At 39.8% G+C, this 21481-nt stretch overlaps 1 protein-coding gene across 4 annotated transcripts in view; it reads right to left on the bottom strand.

Annotated features, from left to right (window-relative positions):
* Positions 1 to 21481, bottom strand: part of Tmem87a (transmembrane protein 87A) — a 47251-nt gene that overhangs the window by 1775 nt on the left and 23995 nt on the right. Inside the window, exons 8-19 of one of the 4 annotated variants that reach the window (XM_021639395.2) lie at positions 20550 to 20611; positions 19316 to 19499; positions 17912 to 18011; positions 14718 to 14811; positions 13792 to 13863; positions 10972 to 11080; positions 9873 to 9931; positions 8434 to 8537; positions 5588 to 5661; positions 5115 to 5176; positions 2377 to 2432; positions 1855 to 1885 (exon numbers count right to left, since the gene is read on the bottom strand). In XM_021639395.2, the coding sequence (XP_021495070.1) occupies positions 1855 to 1885; positions 2377 to 2432; positions 5115 to 5176; positions 5588 to 5661; positions 8434 to 8537; positions 9873 to 9931; positions 10972 to 11080; positions 13792 to 13863; positions 14718 to 14811; positions 17912 to 18011; positions 19316 to 19499; positions 20550 to 20611 (1007 nt within the window). Of the gene's footprint in view, positions 1 to 1854; positions 1886 to 2376; positions 2433 to 5114; positions 5177 to 5587; positions 5662 to 8433; positions 8538 to 9872; positions 9932 to 10971; positions 11081 to 13148; positions 13218 to 13791; positions 13864 to 14717; positions 14812 to 17911; positions 18012 to 19315; positions 19500 to 20549; positions 20612 to 21481 lie in introns of all 4 variants that reach the window. The other 3 variants (XM_021639394.2, XM_021639396.2, XM_021639397.2) reach the window with 3 other exon arrangements.

The following is a 21481-nucleotide window of genomic DNA, read 5'->3' as shown; positions in this document are numbered from 1 at the left end:
AGAAACAAAATAGACCTTCTGGCCTACCTACACACACACACACACACACACACACACACACACACACACACACACTGCACACTTAAAAAATTACAAGGTTACCAGGTATAGCAGCATACACATTTACTGCCAGAATTTGGAAGGCAGAGGCAGGTTGATTTCTTTTTGAGGCAAGCCTGGTCTAAAAAGTGAGTTACAGAACACCAGGGCTACACAGAAAAACCCTGCCTTGAAAAAGAAAAAATTTTAAGGATGCTAAATTTTGTGTTTTCATACCACATCAAGGAGATCATGGTAGCCATTATGTTTACTTGCAAAGTCTTAACAGTTTTCTACAAAGGCAAATATTGAAGGGTGAAATCAATTTCCAAAAAGCACTGTAATAACCCTGTATTCCCATGTATGTCATAGGTGGTTCATACAATTGTCCCATTTAGCTAGCATATAGCAGGCCTACAGAGAGCTGAGGCCAAGGGGGCCACTGATGGTAAACAGAAAGCAGATTAAAACCCCAAAAGAGAGCCAGGAATCTTAAGAAACCAAAAGTGTTGTGTGGAGCAATTCAGATTGGAAATGTGGAGTTTTCATTCCAAAGGATAGAGCAGCTAAAGGATTTGACATTTTATAGTGTCATAGCAGGCCAGTGAGAAATCAACAAGCTGTTTTGGTAGACAGTTCAACACAATAAGTAAGAATCTGGTAAAATGCTTCTAAACATTTTGTAACAATGATTACAACATCCTAACATTCAAAAGATGTATATGCCAGTTGCATAAGCCTAGGCCATATTTCTCACATTAGACCTCATGTGAACCACAGTAAGAGATTATAAACTTCATCTGGAGAGACGGCTCAGCAGTTAGAGAACTGGCAGCTCTTTCAGAGGACCCAGGTTCAATTCCCAGCATGCACGCGCCACCAACTGTCACTCCAGTTCTAGAGGATCCAATGTCGTCTTCTGGCCTCTGAGAGTGCCAGACACACAAGTGGTGCACAGACATACATGCAGACAAAACACCCATACACATAAAATTTTTTTTAAACCTTAAAGGGAAAAATAAATTTAAAACCAGCATAAATATCATAGATACTAATTATAATTTTATAGAAGCATAGAAATGCTGAATTTAGTAATAGGTAACTTGAAATAACTTATAATTTGTGCTAATTTACTATATTCCTTTCAACACTACTCCTATTTTTGCCAAGATTAGAGTAGGATAAACTTGATTTTTTTTTTTTTTTTTACAATTTATTTAATTTTATTTTCTGTGCAATGGTACAAAGGTATTAGCATCCCTGGAACTGAAGTTATAGACAGTTGTGAGCTGCCATGTGGGTGCTGGAATTGAACCTGGGTCGTTTGGAAGAGCAGGCAGTGCTCTTAACCACTGAGCCATTTCTCCAGCCCCTAAACTTGAATTTCTTAAAGACAAAGGAACTATACAGTACAGAGTTCAGCGTCTTATTACCCAATTTTGTTTGTTTATTTCGAGACAGTTTCTCTGTGGAAACCTGGCTGTCCTTGACTCCCTCTGTAGACCAAGCTGGCTCAAACTCAGTGATCCACTTGCTTCTGCCTCCAGAGTGCTTCGATTAAAGGCACGTGCCACCACACCCAGGTTGCGACTCAGCTTTTAAATGAACACACTCATAAGTCTGACCATGTAACTCTGGAAAAGGGAGTGTGGACACACAGATTTACAGAAAGGAATCTCTGTATGCCCATTCCTGTCTTTTTTAGCCAAACCAGTGTACACTTCAGTAGACAGATAAGATTCTTCCTCAATGGAGGACTCATGAATGGCTAGTTACCAGATCCACCGAGATGAAGTCCATGACTTGATTACTAACCTCATCTGAATCCAGCAAGGCCGGAAGTGCTCTGCAGAGAAACATGACATTAAATAAGGCTATAAACCATTCATGAAAGACAATAGAATTAAAAACAAAATTTAAAGCTTTTTTAAAACTTGGCTAAGATTTGTATCTCCTTCAAAGAGAAGAAAGAAAAAGCAAATAAAAAAGAATAAGAGTTTCTCAAATTATATAGAAAGAAAAAAAAAAAACAAACAGTCTACTGAGTGGCAGGGTCAGTGTCTCATTAACACTACGGCTCTGGGAAGGAATTCAGAAATGTTAGAAGAATTAGCCTATGGTTTTTAGGATGATCTAGAGTTAAGTCTTTCTAAACAGACATGTCATTCAAGTCAATAATCATAATTATCTTTGTTTTTATATTACTCCTAATCTTTTAACCATTCCTCGATACTTCATATTCTCACTAGACTTCTCTTCAGTTTGTCCACTGAAAATAATAATTATGTAATGCTAATACTGAAAGAGGGTTCTTACAGTAACGATTCAAACACTTACACATCAGTCACAGAAGAAGGAACATTTTCTTCTACCCACTTCAAATCATCTTCCTGCTGGGAACATATAAATACCAGTTATTACTAAAACATGCCAATAAATGAAACAAGACTAGATCTGAATTCATAAGACCTTTATTCTTTTAGCAGCCTTTTGTTATCCTACACAGTACATGCACATAACAAACAAGACTGATGAAAAATTCAATGAAAAGTTTTTCTTTAAATACCTTTGACTAATATATCCCCAGTATCCACACCCCTAACTACCACTCAACCTTATTTTCCTGTGCATTCAACATTATTAGACTTCACAAAAAAAGAGATCATGCAACTCTTATTTTTCTGTACCTGGCTTATTTAATAAAATGTTTTCTAGTTTACCAGTGTCACTGAAAATATCAAAATTTCCTTCTATTTTAAGAATAAATGGTATTTGACTGTGCATAAACAGATTTCACTAAGTCAGCCATTGAGCCAATTTTATCTATCATCCATCTATCCATCTATCTATCTATCTATCTATCTATCTATCATCTATCTATCTGCTTATTTATTTATTTGTTTGCTTAGTTTTTCAAGTCTTTTCTCCATGTAGCCCTGGCTGTCCTGAAAATTTACTTTGTGGGCCAGGCTGACTTTTAACTCAGAGATTTGCCTGCCTCCGCATCGTGCATGTTGGGATCAAAAGCACAAGTATGCCTGCGTCACTGAGTGAAACTTAATGAACTATCTTATGAAATATGAAAGGTTTTCATCTTTTGCCTTTTGAATATTCTAGCAGTTCTGAGTTAACGATTCATTGTAGTTTTATTCTGCGCTCTCTCCCCCTCATCCTCCCTCCCAAGAGACGGGGTTTCTCTGTATAGCCTTGGTTGTCCTGGACTCGCTCTGTAGACCAGGCTAGCTTTTAACTCACAGAGATCCCCCTGCCTCTGCCTGCCTGAGTACTGGGACTACACCATGCCCGGCTTATTTTGCATTTCTTAATCATCTTTGGTGAGTAAATTTTAAACATACATTTGTAATATCTTCCTGTGAGAATTTCTATTAAAATCCTTTGCCCCTTTTAGTTAGCATGTCTTCCTGCTACTGACTTATTCTGAGTTCCTTATACACAGATATTAGCCATATTGTTCTCTCATTCCATGGTTGTCTATTCACTCTTGTAGACTGTTTGCTCTGCCATACAGCAGCTTTTTGGTTTGCTGCAACTCTATGTGATGACTGTTTTATTTTTGACTTTGTGGCCTGGACTGCTTGATACAAATTTTAAAAACTCTTTACACAGTATAATACAGTGTGTCTCCTGTTTTCTTCTATGAGTTTTACAGTTTCAGGACTTAAAATATTTAAGACCTTAATCAGCATCGCTGTACACACAACTCACCCTACTTATGGTACTGAGGACTGAACCTAGAACCTCATTCATACAAGGCTGATATTCTACAACTGACCTATATTCCCAAAGCCTTTAGTTCACTTTGAATAATTTCCAGTTTCTCCAACACCATTTATAGGACAACAAACTGTCCCTTTTCCTATTATGTATCCTTAGTATATCTGTAAAATTCAGGTGACCAGAAACGCCTAAGTCTAACCTTTGGGTTCTCTACTGTGCTCAGTTGGCTCACCACACTCTTTTGACTACACAGCTGCTCGAGCGTCCTGCGGAACACTTTGTGTACATATAAGTACATATGTGCTCATGTGCGGGCAGGTATGTATGAGCAGATGTGCACGCGCTCAGGCCAAACATTAACATTTGTCCTTCTCAATCATTCCTCACCTTATTTTAAAATTTTGGATTTTTTTGTTTTTTTGTTTTTTTGTTTGTTTTTTACATTTATTAATTTATAGCTGTGTGGGATAACTTGGGGGAGTTAATTCTCTCTCTCCACTAACACTCAGGTCATCAGGCTTGGCAGCACAAGCCTCTAACAGCTGGGCCATCTTACCACTTGTTTTCTGAGAAGGCCTCTCACTGAATCTAGAGTGCAGAGAATAGCTAAGACTGGCTGGCCAGCAAACGCTGCTCCTACCTCCCAGGGCCTGAGCTACACATGGTGCCTGACTTTTGATGTTGGGCCTGGGTGTCTGTGCTCAGAATCTCATGCTTATACAGAAAGTGCATGGAGAAAAGCAACCTCCTCAGTCCCACTGTGCTACATTTTGAGGCCAAATTAGTATGTGCCTTCAGTGTGTTTTTCTTAAGAATACTTCTACTACTTAGGTGTTTTGCTTGTACTTTTGTGGTTTCTTAAAAATATTACAGTTGCTTTTTAATAAAAATTGTGAAAAATGTCACTGGAATTTTGATAGTGATTACAATAACTGATTCGGGTAGCATGGGTGTTATGACGGTAAATGTAGGCCAGCAAGATGGCTCAGAGGGTAAGGGTATTGCTGCCAAGACCTGGTTCAATCCCTGGAAGTCACACAGCAAGAGAGAACCAACTCTAATAAGTTGTTGTCTGACATTCACACAGGCATAATATATACCCTACTCCACTCATACACATACACACACACACACACACACACACACACACACACATACACACACACAAATAAATATATAAAAACAGAAATGTAATATTACTAAAATATTTAAAAGCAATCATAATAGTAGCATAGTTAAAAAAAAAATCATTAAGGACTACCTGTAACAATCTTGGGTTCCACTGTGGGCCACAGACCAGGCAAAGATCACAAAGGAAGGAAAAAAGTCATGCTTACTGTTTTGTTTACTTTACTATTTCCATTCGGTTCCTGCTTGGTGCTTCTCATTTTCATTCCTTCTGCAAAGGGAAAGGAAAAAAAACAAAACTCTCATAGACTGGTTAACTTTTCATCACACCAGCAACAAAAACAAAAACATATTCACAAGATTTATTTTAAGCTCACTGACTGAATAATGCAACAGATGTTTCTCTATCGTAACATTTGTAATAAAAAGTTCAAAGCTAAATTTGAACTTTTTGAAAATTGTCTCACTTTTACAAGGTATCTGGACACTTAACATACAAGTATTACTCTATTTATCATGGCTTCACCTTAAAACTTTGTTAGTCTCTCTTCATCCTAACTTTACCAAACAGAAGAACGCAGATATTTTTTCTTTTTAACATTATTTTCTTTGGGGGGAAAAAAATATATATATATATATATGAGGGCACAAATCAGAACAGTGACTTTTCTCCAAAGCTCACCAAAGCTCTCCTTCAGCATTGGTTCCTTCTGCTCATCCTCTTCATCTTCCTCTGACAATGGTGAAAAGGCAAACCTGACAGAACAAAGAACAGAAAGGAATGCCGCAAAGGAACAACCTCTCTCAAAGGAACAACCTCTCTCAGAAGAGTCCAGAACTAATATTGAAACTGAAACTGCAATACTGCTTCTCTTTCAGAAATGTTGGAAGCCGCTGTTCTAGCAGCTGCTTTGATATTTAAATCGCAAAGACTGGTTTTACCAGGCCTCCACTGAAGTCAGGAAAGAATTTCCAAGTCCACCTTTTGTTTGCGACAGCAGGTGGGATAGCTTGTCAAAATCACACCTCTTGTTTCACCTCCTGTGATGTTAACTCACTGTGCTGAGCTGTTTTTACTCTGGCTTAAAAACAGTCTGAAATAAAGCCAGGGGCACTGGTCTAGTCCAGTCTCCACCAAAGCCTCTCGGAAAGGTCCTGTGTGTTGTGTTTTAGTTTATTAATTTGAATCCTCACTCCCGACTCAAGAACCGTTCGACTCTGCTGGCAGGCTCCGGCACAGAAAGTTCTTAAATGCCTATATCATCAACTGAGCAGCATAACTCAGTTATGCTGAGTGGTATAAGTGGTATGAGCCACTTTCATTTTGTGGAAGATGGCAGGAACCCTAAGTTTGCAATTAGCAGGAGACTGGACAGTCTTGTCAGGGCTCCTCTTGATTCTGGAGCTTGACCCCACTCTGGTTAGAAGAAGAACAGTTCTTTGCTATTACAGGATCACACCTGGGAGTTTGTTAGGGGTATAGAAAGACTAAGCAGATAATAACTAACAAATGAATTTAGAAAACTGTTAGGTGAGGGGGGAATTGTCGGGGTATTGTTCCCTCAAGAATTAAAACAATCTACCCTGCAGAAAGCTCCTTAAACAGGCAAACACTTCAAAATAGAATGTGGAAGTTCCTGAAACCAACTGGATTCACTAAAACCCTTCCCACCAGAGTAAGCAATAAAACCTGGGAGTCCCTCTCAGAGGATGAAAACTACAAAAGAAGACTCTCAAACAAGCCAAGTTACAAAGACTCTGAGACCAGAGCAGCTGCCTGGAAGAACCAGCCAAGTTGCCTAAAAGAGGTTTAGACCAACTGAGGCAGATGGAAAGGACACTCTTCAACCTATTGAGCGGCCTACAGGTTGTGCAGTATGCTCCAAGGTTCCCAGCTTTGAGAGCTGTTGCCCATGCTGGGACAGGTTTTGGTGATGCAGCTATCTTTGAGTCATTTTTACTCCTGTAAGTAACTCTAATAAAACTCATCGGTTAACCAAACTGGTCTCTTGCTCCCTATCTGAGGTGAGTAGACATATTTTCCAAGAAAAGTTTTGTCACACAACAGGGTGTGGAGAAAATGACCGGGGCATACTGGAGAACATCACTAATACACAGGGTATTTCTATTATCCCTTATCCTTGGTTTAATTCTCCTCATACATAACACTACGAACATAACTAAGCAATTAATATGAAGTCATACAGAATTCAGGCAGTGTTTGGAAAAGGGAAAAGAAAGCAAGACAGTAATACAAAAACAAACAAACAAACAAAAACCTTAGAAACCTTTAGAGAAAGGAAACATTTAAACCTAGTTACAGCTAATAAGCAACACACTAAGAGCAGTTATAATAGGGGCTCCCAATGCTGTACATCCCCCCCCCACCAGTATGGTTTCAGCTCTCTCTAATTTCCTTTCACAGCTTTTCTCTATTACTTGACTTTCTTTTTTTTCAGTGAACACACAGTAAGTGCATAATTTAAAAGTACAGCAAAGCCTTTCACCTGTTTTCTCTCCCAATTTTATCTGCATATCTGATTATTAAGTTCTCACCCTTAGCCTTTAGGGTTATGTGGTTTAACATAAGCTCTTAATCATCTAAATACGAGATAGGGGAAAAAGAACAAAGACAAAGGTACGGATGCTGATAAGGATGGGGCAGCTCCTAAGCAGGATTTGCCTGCACTAAACAAGTAACCATTATATGATGACTCACTCCAGAGTCAGTAACACAGACTTTTATTTTACCTTCTCACCTCAGTAAGTCAGGCAAGGCCTAAAGAATTTTTTATTTCTTTCTGCACAACAGAAAGTAGAGAGATATTCTACTTTTATTCTCTCCTGTTATTTACCTAAACCAATTATTTATAGTGTAAGATGTTGACAGAGTTGAAACAGACCTAAGTAACTCAGTTTTATTCCTTTTCATTATAAAAAAGTAAACTAAGGCCCACAGAAGTGAAAGAGAGAGCATGCTTGAACTGAAGGGCTCTCGTAGGCTGGAGCATGGCAAACATGGTTCTGCAGGCCTGGCCCCTCTCCCCCATTCCCTCTGTCTTGCTATTAGATTACATTCCTAACAACTAGACACCAAGGTCTATTTCCTTATTTGGCTACTTCCTCCTCCTGAAGCTGACTACCAAAGTCCAGCTTCAAAGTACTGAAGTCCAGTAATCAAAAGCCTCCTTTGATTTACCCTAATATGTCCAATCAAAACCCCATCCTAACATGGGGTTCCCCCCTTTACCTTTATAAATTACCATGTTTCTATGGGGCACATCTGTCTTCTCTCTATCCAGAGGCAGGCCTTTGTACCCTTCCTCCAACTCCAGAGACAAATATCCCTGTCCCCCTCCTTTGTTCCCTTTCCCTTATCCTTTGTCTGCTATCTTTGTCTCTCAAATCTCCTTGGTGCTGAGAACATTGTCCTGGGATTTCTTGTGTCTACTGGTCCTTTTAAGAGCTACCCGACACTGTCCCCTAATATACCACCCCTATTTGGCAGCATGGTCATTCTGGTAGTACCTCTGGTTATTTGCTGATGGTCGCCATAGAATCATGATGACAAAGAGGATCATGGAGAAGAGTAATCGCCAAATGGCATCATCCACCCACAGCTCCCTCCAGTCCTGCAATAAGTGGAAATGAACAACAGTTTATGTTTATTATCACTGTTCACAATTCCGTGGTAGAGAAAAAAAAAATCCCTTATTTATATACTCAAGCTGTGTTTATTAAAAGCTCCTGTGCTAAGCAGCTGGCAAGTGCTGGGGCTATAAGCATGGGGATAAAAGCAGTTTCTAGTTTCCTTTGTTGTGCTTACTGTAGGTACAGCAAAGATACTAGCCAACTGTGGAGTACCTGTCAAAGTGTCACAGCTCCCTGCTAATTTTTAAATCACACCCACCCACACACAAAACCAGGCTGGCCTCGAACTCAAAGATCTCCCTCTCTCTGCCTCCCATGTGCTGGAATTAAAGTGCACACCACTACAACTGGTTTTTAAGTTAAAAAAATTACTTATTTATTACAATTTATTCACTTTGTATCCCAGCTGTAGCCCTCTCCCTCATCCCCTCCCAATCCTGCCCTCCCCCTCTTCCTCCTCCTCCTCCCATGCCCCTCCCCCCAGTCCACTGATGGGGTGGTCCTTAGCCTATCAGGTCTCATCAGGACTGTCTGCACTGTCTTCCTCTGTGGCCTGGTAAGGCTCCCCCCACCCACCCCAACCCCACCTCAGGGGGAGGTGATCAAAGAGTCAGCCACTGAGCTCATGTCAGAGACAGCCCCTCCCTGTTCCCATTACTAGGGACCCCACTTGACGACTGAGCTGCCATGGGCTACATCTGTGCTGGGGTTCTAGTTTATTCCCATGCATGGTCCTTGGTTGGAGTATCAGTCTCAGAAAAGACTCCTATTAGGCTTAAATTTCTAATCATCCTGCTGAGATTAAAAGTGTGTGCCATCATGCCTGGCCCTATTGCTAGTTTCATAATTGTCAGTTGTCACTTATCAGTATGACCAAAAGATAGCTCTCTCTATCTCCATAGAAATCTTATTGGCCACAGTCTCTGTCCACATTTTAAAAATCTATTCATATTAGCATCATTCATAAATGACGTTCAGCATTTCCTGAGATTTTGAGTTAAGGCAAGCCTGTAATATGACACGCTGTGTTTATCATCCACAAAATTCTTTTCTATGACAAGCATGGCCATATAAAAACATACCAATGGGACTGCAAATGTGGCTTAGTGGCAAAGCTCCTGCCTAGGATGCACAAGGACCTGGGAGTAATTCCTAGGACCAATAAATAAATACCAGTATATCACACAAAATGACAGCACAGATTACTCAGGAGTAGAGACCCTGCCTTAAACTTGTACACCTTCTAAGAATCAAAGACAATCAACATTATCACACTCATAACTGCACACTTATAACTTATCACACTTATAACTTACCGACTGGCAAGTCACTATTCTGAACTTCATGGTTGTCCAAATGATGAACACAATAGATGCTAGCATGAAATGAAAAACCTGGTCAGAACATGAATGGTTATTTATACGCCCAATTACTGATCTTGAATAAATACAACTCCATATTCCAGACTTCAAAACATTACTATCACTTATTTTCCATATAAATTTATTAAACACCTACCATAAGCAAAGCCCATAACACTGTTACCAACATTTTCTGTAAATACAGCTTTGCAATCATTTTGTCTTTATCATCTGACGACTTCAGTAACCCTCAGAATTAGAACAATAGCTAATGGAATATATGGTTTTTATCAACATTATCAGAATAAATTTTTCCTTCTCCAACTTACTTTCTTGAGGAAATGTCTCTCACTGAAATAGGAGCTTACTGATTGGCTAGACTTGAAGTTCACCAATTTGGGAAGACTAACTGACCAGTGAGTCCCAGGGATTCTCCTGTTTCCACCATCCTAGCATCGGGATTACCCGAACAAGCCACCATGAATAGTTTTTCACATGGGTCCTGGGGAATTTGAACTGAGGTCTTTGTGCTCGAATAGAAAGTACTTGTCTATTAAACCACCTCCCTAACCCCACAGCTGGCTTTTCCACCTGAAGACCAGGGATCTAAACTGTTGTCCTTAGCAAAGCATTTGGCTGAGACATCTCCCCTACTCCTCATCTTCTTTTAAAAGATCATTAATCCTTTAAAGAATATGAACCGTACAACTGCTTTCCTTGAATGAAAAGCAAAACTTTCTCTAACTACACATGACCTTCTCAGGCTAAGAATTTCTGTTCTGGCCTAGCAGTTAAGAGTACTGGCTGCTTTTCCAGGGGACCTAGGTTCAGCTGTCAGCATGCACATGGTGGCTTACTACTGTCCATAACTCCAGTTCTAGGGGACTTGACACCCTCTTCCGGCTCTGCATCAGGTACAGATGTGGCACTCAGAAAAATGCAGGCAAAATACCATAAACAAACAAACGAATGAATGAATGAATAAATAAAACAATTTCCGTTCTAAAGGAAATCACAGGATCAGGATGCAACATTTAAAAAATTCCAAACTTACCTGCCACTGCCAAGATAAGTGTGTTGGTGAAATGTCGGTATAGAGAGAGCTTTACAATGTTCCTCCGAAGTTTTAACAGCTTCATTGTTTGAGTCAGGCTAATGAATATGTGTTTGCAAGTCAAGGAATTAAACGTTCAAAAAGGTTAAGTAAAGATGACCTAGGGTCATCTTTGTAAGTCTACAGATCTCAGAGGCCTTATAGCTCTTATTTTCACTTATTCTCACAAACACTACAAAACTTCACCATGATTAAGGAGAAAATTATCATTTCAATATGACACAGAAAAAAAACTTGATGTGGATGAGAGTGAAAAAATAAGAAGAAAAATACAAGGAAACAAAGAAAGGAATAGGCTTGCTGGAAAAGATGAACAGAGAACTATGGTAATGACAAGGTGCGTAACATGCAAGAGACGGGTTGACACCATTTCAGTCATCATCTGGCCCACGGGTGTAGCTAACTACAGTCACACCTGTGCCCACAGCTGCCGGCGTTCTCTACTCAGTCCCCAGGAGCAGCAGCAGCTGCCCACACTACTGTGAACTAAAAGGACCCACAACTGTCTGAAGGTCCCAGGCGAGCTGGCTACCGAAGCAGTGACGCTTCATTTTAAGATTCCCAAGTAGAAGCTCCCATGGGAAAACAAAAGGGAACTGATGACTACGACAGATGATGCCTGCTCTCATGCCCGAGTATCGGAGGAGCAGGGGGAAATGAAGGAGGGGGGGCGATGAGAAGGCTCGCCTGGTACAGGCGCTCACCACCCAGCAATCTAGCCTGATAAGCCGAGCTCCATCTCCGGAAGCCACGTGGGGGTGGAAAAGAGAATTCTCTAGGAAGGTGTCCTCTGCCCTTCACGCGTACACTGCGGCATGCACCTCCCAACAAATTACATGTTAAAAACAAAATAGCAAGCGCCTGGAGAGATGGCTCAGCACTTAGGTGTACACACTGCTCTTGCAGACGACCACCAGGGTTAGGTTCCCAGCACTCCCATCGGGCAGCTTACAAGAGCCGGCAACTACAACGAGGGGACCCAGCACCCACTTTCTGGCCTATGCAGGTAATGCACTCATGTGCCCAATGCACACATATACACTGAGGAAAGACAGTAAACTTTAGAAAGGAAAATACAAGTAAGAAAAGTGAAGGGAGCTAGAGCTTACCTATCAGCACTCTCGGCGACTGCTAAGCCACTCACCCATCACCCTCCCAGCACTCAAGCATCGCAGCACTTGGCAGATACTCACCTGGACCCTGACACCTGAATTTCAGTCTTTTTTGCTATAGGAAATCTACTCAAATTCGAAAAATCAGAAGTTTGTTTATTTATTTATATTTTGAAACAGGGTTTCTCTGTGTAGCCCTGGCTATCCTAGAACTCAACTATGTAGACCATGCTGAACTCAAACTCAATGATCTGTCTGCCTCTGTCTCCTGAGTGCTGGAACTAAAGGTGTGCACCAACACCAGCTCATGTTATGATTTTTTACAACCATCAAAATCTATCAGTACAAAAATGCTGCACAATTAGATATATGCTCATATACAAAAAGACAAACCAAATTTAAAATACCCCTAACAAGATAAATTCCAAAAACCCGAACCCAAGGTCAAATCCCTACTACACAAGTGTTTAAGTAACAGGAACAGAAACCTGTTTATCCACTGTCAGTTTGTTCTGAAGGGTAATAGGTACCTTCTAGGTGAAAGAAGAAATTTACCCTTCCTGAGGCTGAAACCTGCTCATCCCACTTAAGAGATTTAGGAGAATCAAACCTCTTAAATAATTCCTAAACCCATTTTTAGGCATCAATTTTTTTTTCAAAGGCATCAAAGAATTTTATACTTGGTGGAGACAAAAAAGAAAAGAGCAGGACCAGAGCAACCAATGATTCTAATACAAAGAGAGATGAGCAAACAACAACCCAAAATCAAGAAGAGATGTCCATTTTAAAAAGAGAAAGCAGAAGCTTTTATCATGTGCTTAGCAACCAAATTCTGTGATTTTAAGAATGACAAAACAAACAAAACTGCTTACCTGAGCTCTCAGGCCATTAACACATAAAATAAACCATTTCCCAGATCAAGGAGAAATCAACAGAAAGATTAATGAAGCCCATCTCCAAGGGGAGAAAATGGACGGCCATCAAACAAGCCAATGAGTAGGATATCCACCAGCACAGGGCAGTGTCTAGGAAAGCCAAGGGTATAAAGGCCAAGGAAGCAAGATCAGTCTGGGCCTGCAGACAAAGAAAAAGAGGTGATGAAAACAGATGAATAGAGGCAACAGAGGAATCCAGGACATGGTTCTGCACTTAAACAGTTAGCTGGAATGGGTTTGCACATGATCTGAAGAAAAGCACAAGGGCCAGCACTTGGTAAATAAACACTTCTCCCTTCTTATGCACCTGTAGACAGCATTCAGCTTAATTCAGTTAATTTACAAACTGTCAATTAGTCTCAAGTCAACGAAACTGCTACAGAATACTACCATAGAGTTCCCATGTAAGAAAGAACACCACAAAAAAGTCCTCGTGTTTATAACCCCAGCTCATCTTGATTTACTACTATTATTTTTAGACTAAAATCCTAAAAATATATCTCTTACATTTTAAATAATTATTGTATCATTAATACACTAAGAATTCTTGATTCTCTGAGCAACATAATGAAATTTTACTAATAATAGTTTACCATAAAATACAATGCAAGTATTCCCCCCAAAACAACTGTCTTAGTTTCCACAAGTTTGTATCTAAAAGTCTTTGTATATAACTCTAACAACCCAATCACCAGAGAATTATTAAAGGATATCCATAAAATAATACAGGCATCAACTGCAGAGAGGGCCAGGCTTACTATCAGAGCCAAGGAGTAAGAAAAATACTATAGTAATGGCAGAAGAGAAAAAGTGAAATTGACAGTTTGGTTAAAGTTGCTAATATCCAGAGATTGCACACAGGGGACAGGGCACTGGGGCAGTGGGGCTTGAAAATCAAATTTACAATTATGAATAGTGTATGGAAGGGGAAGTGTCACAAAACTAAATGCACTCAGTTTTACTAAGGGCAAAGCCAAATGTACAGAGCTGAACACTTTGAGTCTAACAGGTTATGACAAAAATCTGATTTTTTTTTTTAAACTAATGAAACAATTGTAATGGCCCAGGAAGCCCACTTCTTCCTTCCTTGGCAATGGACTGTGTGAAACCTAATTGTATTTAAGTTTTAAACCTTAAGTTCTAGGTAAGTAGAGAACTGTTGCTTTTGATTGAATGAACCTGATGTAAATGGGAGAAAGAATCAAATAGTTACCAATCTGGGGACAGGTGGAAAGAAGATATTCATAACAGATCATATAGTAAGTTTATCAAGCTCTAATAGATGAGATTAGAAAAACTGAGTTATACAAGCTGAGCATCCCCAGTTCAAAACACCAAGACCACAACATCCAAAAATTTTGAGATTTTAAATGGGTTTTTAGATTAAGGGATGTCCAACCAGTACAGCCTATGGAAACATTCTAAAATAAAAAAAAAATTTTCAAGTGTGGCACTCTCCTGGTCCCTAGCACATCATTCAAGTAAAAGATGTCTATTAAAGTCAGAATCCATGGACAACAGAAGAGCCATCATCACCCACTTACTGACTCAAGATAGAAACATGACAGTAACCGACAACAAAAACTTGGACTAAGAAAAAAACAAAACAAACAAGTACTTCAGTCTAAGCAGTACTGACCCCTGTAACTCTGAGGACCCCTTCCATGCCAGAGAACAAAAGATAGAGCGCTCCTGCCACCACAACCTTGTGAAGAGTGACTCCAAGGCGAGGCCTGAAAAGGAAGCAGAGAAAACTGAGCACAGAAGCAGCAAGCCAAGTAACATGCTAAGTAACAGCATCAGAGCCCGGACTTAGGGATAACATGCTCCTGAGAAGAAGAAAACCACTCCTGGCTGTTTGCTCATAAATGATGACAAGAAATACTAAAACCCAAGATCTGGTACCTGATGAATATACACACACATACACATGTATATATGAAAAATTAGATACCGTATTAAAAAAACCATAAAAAAGCCCACTCAGTCTTAACAACAGCCAGTCTATTGCTAATTCCACCCATGCACACATCATTCATTTCCCAGACTTTCACACTATCTAGAAAAAAATATATAATACAAGTGTGACTATTTGTGTTTGTTTTTTTGTTTGTTTTGTTTTGAAAAATGAGGATTTGAAAACAAAACAAACCCATGCAGCTGGTGAGATGGCTCAGCAGGTAAATGAACTTGCAGACAAGGCTGATGATGAGTTTGATCCCTAGAACCCACATGGTTGAAGGAGTCCCACAAACTATCCTTCATTCCTGCTCTTGTAAGTACACAAACAACCACAGAGCCAGGCTTGGAGGTGTAGGCCTACAATCTCAGCATGACTTGAAAACAGTCTGCACCACACAGCACCCTGCTTAAACAACATATCCACAATAACATCAGCAAATCTCAAAATGTTAACAATTCCTTCACACAATCACATTTTGTGTGGTAGTCCACTGATTAAGCTCAAGCTCAAAAACCAACTAAATATAAATTTTTCAGCAAAGGCGGAAAAGCCTTGGAGCCTTAATATTTAAAATCCTACTCCACTAGAATCTGTATTTTAACAAAATTACTGGGTGGTTTATATTACATCTGCCTAATCCAGATGAGTCTACATAGGTATTTCTAGCGAGGAAAATGTCTACAATGATAGGGAATTATCTAAGAAATCTTAAAATCTTCATCACATGTAGAAGGCATTTCAATATTTATACAAAATTTTAACCATTAAATTTATTCTACTTAATGTCTTTGGAATATTCCTGTCCTAGTTTCTCTTGAATTCCCTCTAATTCAAAAGACAGCTTCTGTACCTACCACTTCCTCCAAATTGTTCTTGTTATGGTCACTAACACTTCACTAATTAAACGCAATAGTTAATTTCCAATCCTCTTAACTGACCTATCTAATCATCTGATTCAATTAAGAATTCCTCTTTGCTGGGTAGTAGTAGAACGCGCCTTTAATCCCAGCACTTGGGAGGCAGAGGCAGCAGATCTCTGTTCGAGGCCATCCTGGAACAAAGCAAGTTCCAGGACAACCAGGGCTACACAGAGAAATCCTGTCTCAAAAAAGCCAACCTCTCTCCACCCTCCTCCCCAACAACAACAACAACAAAAAAGAACTCCTCCTTGGAACAGTCTTCAGTTTGCCTCTTACTTCAACCATTACTCAAATTCCTCTGCTAACTCTACTTCATGTCACTGACATCTAAGTAAGAGAAATTATCCAAACATTCAGCCTCTGACCCTTTCTCCAGACTCAGTTCCTTGGTAACCACATTTAGTGTCATGACTTAAATAGTACCTACACCTTGATAACTCACCAACTTCTATCCTGGCCCTGGCCTCACCCCAGGGGTTATCTAGCCAACCTCCTAATCTTGCCACTGTGCCAAGCCGATTCCATGATCTTCCTGGACTTAAGGAAATGGCAATGCCTTCCTGCCATTCCAGCAGACCTACAGTTGGCGTCATCCCCAGTTCTCTTTGTCACATGTCACAGGTGGCCATCATGAAATGCCACTGGCTCCATCTTCAAAGCATGCACGGAATCTACTCACACCTCAGAATCTCCTTTCCTAGGTGGACTGTTGGTCCGTTGCTTTCCTCAAATCTTTGCTTGGATGTCACTAAGAGAAGCTTTCCCAGGCCACCCTATTTACAGTTCCAAGTTCCAACTTCTGCCTGGCATTCCTCATGCCCTTTCTTATATACCTTTAACTCATTTACTTCAATTTTGTCTGTGTTCCCTTCCTCCACAAATGTAAATCCCAAATCTTTTATTTGTTGTATAGCAGGGGCCTGGTATATGGAAGATACCTGATATCTTTTGGTTTAGAAATAATTTGATAAGTACACTGGAAGAAGCAATGGGCTATGCAATAACCACAGTACTGCACGCTTCAATACATTTTTGTTTTTTTCTTTTTTAATAAGTTTTTGTTTGTTGGTTTTCTGCTTTGTGTTTTTTTTTTCTTTTGTTTTGTTTGGAGACAGGGTCAATCCTTTTTTTACTAAAAAATTTAAAAATTTTAAACAATTATAGATAAGAATATTCTTTTGATAAAAAAAATCTAATTTGTGTGATGGAGAGGTGCTCAACAGTTTAGAACATATGTTATCTTGCAGAGGACCACTGCCAGGATTTTCATGGCAGCTTCCAACCACATGAAACTCTAATTCCAGGTGCCCTCTCCAGGCTTTTACAGGTAGCAAGCATACGTATGGTATACACACACAAAGAGAAAGAGAGACAAAACACCAATGAATGTAAAATAAATCTTTTTTAAAAATATGACTTAGAAGGCTGGAAAGATGGCTCAGTGGTTAAGAGCACTGACTCTTCTTCCATAGGACTTAGGTTCAATTCCCAGCACCCATATGGCAGTTCACAACTGTCTGTAACTCAAGTTCCAGGGGATCCAAAAACCTCACATAGATGTGCATGCAGGCAAAACACAATGCATATAAAACTAAAAATATATTTTAAAAATATGACTTGCAAAAACATTTTCAAATAGTTACTGAGTTCATTGTGAAAGTTTGGTTTTCCTACATCATTTGTTTCACTACAGATTTTTCTGCAGATGTATTGAATTTTTAAGATAAAATACCATTTCTTTCTTTTTCTTTTTTTTTTATTTCTGTTTTCAAAGAGACATGGTTTTACCTGTGTGACAGTCCTGAAAAGTAGCATTTCTAATGCTTAAAATTGCTACAAAATCTCAGACATTTTTCTTATCTCCCAACTACTTTTTAATCAACCTTTCTAGAACCAGCACTGTGTAGCCAGCAATTTTATCAGTATTTTCATTCAGAAGCAGATACTCACTTGACTATGCCATATCCCAGACTGACTATGATGACCAGGGTTCGAGCCAGCGAGCGTTTCACTGCTGAGAGCAGCTCTGCAAGGACCAAGGCATCCCGGACTATGAGAAAGAAAGACAGAAATGGCACTGTATTCCAGTTTCAACCAAACACACAATCCAACTACTCGAATGTAGGACACTTTTCAGAATGAGCACAAGTAGCAGACCTACTAAAGACAGAATATCTCTTGTATGATTTTTATAAGCACACAGCTGATATCTCTGAGGAACTCAGTCGTGTGCAAAACAATCTAGTTGTGCTCAACCCATCAACTCTCCCCAACTTCCCTAAAACCTTAGCAGACTATCTTACCCTTATACAGAGAGTTTATAGTATCAAGAAATTTTCCCTACCTTTTTTTTTTGGAAACTGAAATACAGTTATAAATGGAAAAGCACACACATACATCCTAGCTCACATGCATAATTTTCACTTCTATTTTCAAATCTTTCCAAAGACCCAGGAAAGATCTTATTAGCATATCTTGTAACAATAATGAACAAATAGTCAGAGAGAAAAATTACCATACCAGATAATTTGTAATTACTAGTCAACCTTATTAAACCATAAGCACCTTCTCATTTACTTGGTATTGCTGTATGTTACCAGGTCTTGGATGTACCCCCCACACACAAGCACAAAAGTCTATGTGTCTTGCAATCAGTGGCATCTTACAACTAAATTGGCACTGTTTTCTTTCTTTCTTAATGGTGCCTGAAACTGGGATTTAAGAAATATGACAATTATTTCCTAAACGGCCACTTTTCTGTGTGCTTCAAAAAAATTATTCTTGTATCAGTATACTCCTGAAATACAAGCTTAGGACGGAAAGTCACAATGACTCTTCACAAAGCAGTGATTCTGCTTTGGTTATTTTAATAAGTAAGTGAAAGGAAGACCTATGTAACCACTGCTGACTTGAGAGAAGTTGGCATGCATCTCATCCATCATCAAAAAAATGGCAAATTTGGTGGTGGAGATGGATGGTTCAGTGGTTGTGATTTGTACTACTCTTGCAAAGGACTTGAGTGGGTGACCCATAACTGCCTATACTCTGCTTCCATGGAGATCTGATCACCCTGGCCTCCACAGACACCTACTCTTATGTGCATGTAACATACCCCTTTCCACTGATAATATAATTTTAAAAATATAAACCTTAAAAGTGGTGGGGGCAAATTTGGGTCTGGTAAGCTGGTTCAGCGGGTAAAGGTCCCTGAGGCCAAACCTGACCACCTGAGTTCAATTCCTAGGACATACATGGTCAAAGGAGAGAACTGATTCCCACAAGTTGTGGCACATGGACCTCACATGCACACAAAATAAACAAACACAATTTTTAAAATGGCACTTTTTAACATACCAGATTCTCCTTTGTATCGGATATTCTGAAATTCTGCATAAAACACAGCTTTCTCAAACATTCCCAGAAAGATGACGGCACCAATCCAAAACTGAATTCTCAGGAGATCTCTCCAGTAGCAGGCAGACCACGCCAGCCAGAGAACACCAAAGAGGACATACACAATACACATCACCATGAAAAACTGTTATCCAATTGGGAATGAGACAAAAAGCAGAATTAGGACCAAGTATTCAGGTTTAAAATCAACATGTAACACACCACAAAAAGAGACTCTACCTTCTTTTTTGAAAAATAACTGTACCTCCAGCATGTATCACTAACAAGAAAAAAAATTATCTAGTCTTGAACAGAGCAGACTATGGAAGGACTTGTCCTCAAGAATGTCTGCTCCTTGCATTAGGTGGGCCTTTGTAGCTCACAACCCAGTGATAAAATGAAGACAACAGTCAAGAAAAAATAGGCCTGACAAGCTGGGATACAGAATCATGAGGCACTAAGACACAAGGGAAACTTGAATAGGTGACCAATAACTGCCTATACTCTAGTTCCATGGAGATCCGATCACCCTGGCCTCCACAGGCACCTACTCTTATGTGCATGTAACATACCCCGCGAAGCCTGCAAACAGACCAAGAATCCTCAGCCAGCTTATGTAGTCTGCGCACTCACAGAGTGAAGAAGATTCATGCTTTAGTCACTGGGAGTAGGCTCAGAGCTCGGCAGAGCATGGAGCGCCCTGTTCTAGAGCCCAAATGTGAGTTGTGAGGTGGCCACTGCCTCCCTCCAGTCCATAACAGTCACTGACCTTTTCATATCGCATAAACAGGGACCACAGGGCTATATTAACTCTCTTAAGGTCACTGTCTAGTAAGTTAAGGGCTGGGGAGGTGGCTCAGCATGTAGGAGCACTTACTGCTCTTGCAGAGGACCTGGATTCAGTTCCCAGCATGCACATGGGGGCTCACAACCATCCTTAACTGCAGTTCCGGGAAATCCAATGCCTTCATCTAATCTCTGCAGGCATTAGGTTCTCATGTAGTCCACAGACAATTGAACAGGTAAAACACTCACACCCACAACGTAAAAAAAAAAATCTAATTTAAAAAGTTAACACCAAATCTCAAGCAACATTTTCTGAATGGCACAGGAATAATCCTTTAATGAGATAATGCTAAAAAACAATTTCATGCTAAATTAATTTATTGCCAAGGTTAAAAACACATTGACTTACAATCATCAGTGGGTAGTCTTCAAGAGTGAGGTATTCATAGGGACCCTTGACTTCAACGGTCACTGGCAAAAACACAGGCATCAATTAATTTGATAGATTCAGTAAACAGAACCCTGATTAGTTTTTATTTTATGAAATTAGTAAGTTTTATCACTCATTTACTTTTAAGCACTTCAATCATGGTAAATAATACATCAGATGTAGTAGTTTTGAAAACCATGAATTAGTCTCATGCTTCATCCATGTTCCAGTCTTTTTTTTCTTCTTCCTTTTATGTGTGTGTGTGTGGGGGGGTAGATTGTTATTTTTGTTTTGTTTTATTTTGTTTTTAGTTTTTTCAAGACAAGATCTCACTATGTAGCTCTGGCTCTCCCGGAACTCACTATGCAGACCAAGCTGAACTCAAACTTACCAAGCCTGCCTCTGCTTCCAGAGTACTGAGATTAAAGGCATGGACCACTATGCCCAGCTCATACTCCAGCCTTTAGTGGCAAAGTCCTCCTCCATATTCACAGCCTCTGTGTATGTGTCCAATGTGCTTGTGCAGGTTAGGATAGCTGGCCAGTAAGCCCAGGGGCCTCTGCCTGACTCTGCCTCCCCAGTGCTGTGGTCACAGGTGCATCAAGCTTTTTCATTTTTCCCTATGAGTTCTGGAATAGAGCTCAGGGCCTTCTTATAAACACCTTACAAGCACTTTATAGACTCACCTCCTCAGTAACCATATTCATTCTTTAGAGACTAGACTGATAGCATTTCTTCACAGACCTATCCCTGAGGTCCTATCTTGAGCTATTCCACCTCCTTTAAATTCCAAACACTCTTGGTATACCACTTCTTATGATGTAGTCGTAATATTCTTGTCTTCTACCTGTCCTTACCATTCCCTAATATTTTTTTACTTATATTTTATGATCATGGAAGATGAACGTCAC

The sequence above is a fragment of the Meriones unguiculatus genome, chromosome 18 (assembly GCF_030254825.1).
Source record: "Meriones unguiculatus strain TT.TT164.6M chromosome 18, Bangor_MerUng_6.1, whole genome shotgun sequence".
NCBI lineage: Eukaryota > Metazoa > Chordata > Mammalia > Rodentia > Muridae > Meriones > Meriones unguiculatus.
This window is presented reverse-complemented; position numbering and strand designations above follow the sequence as displayed.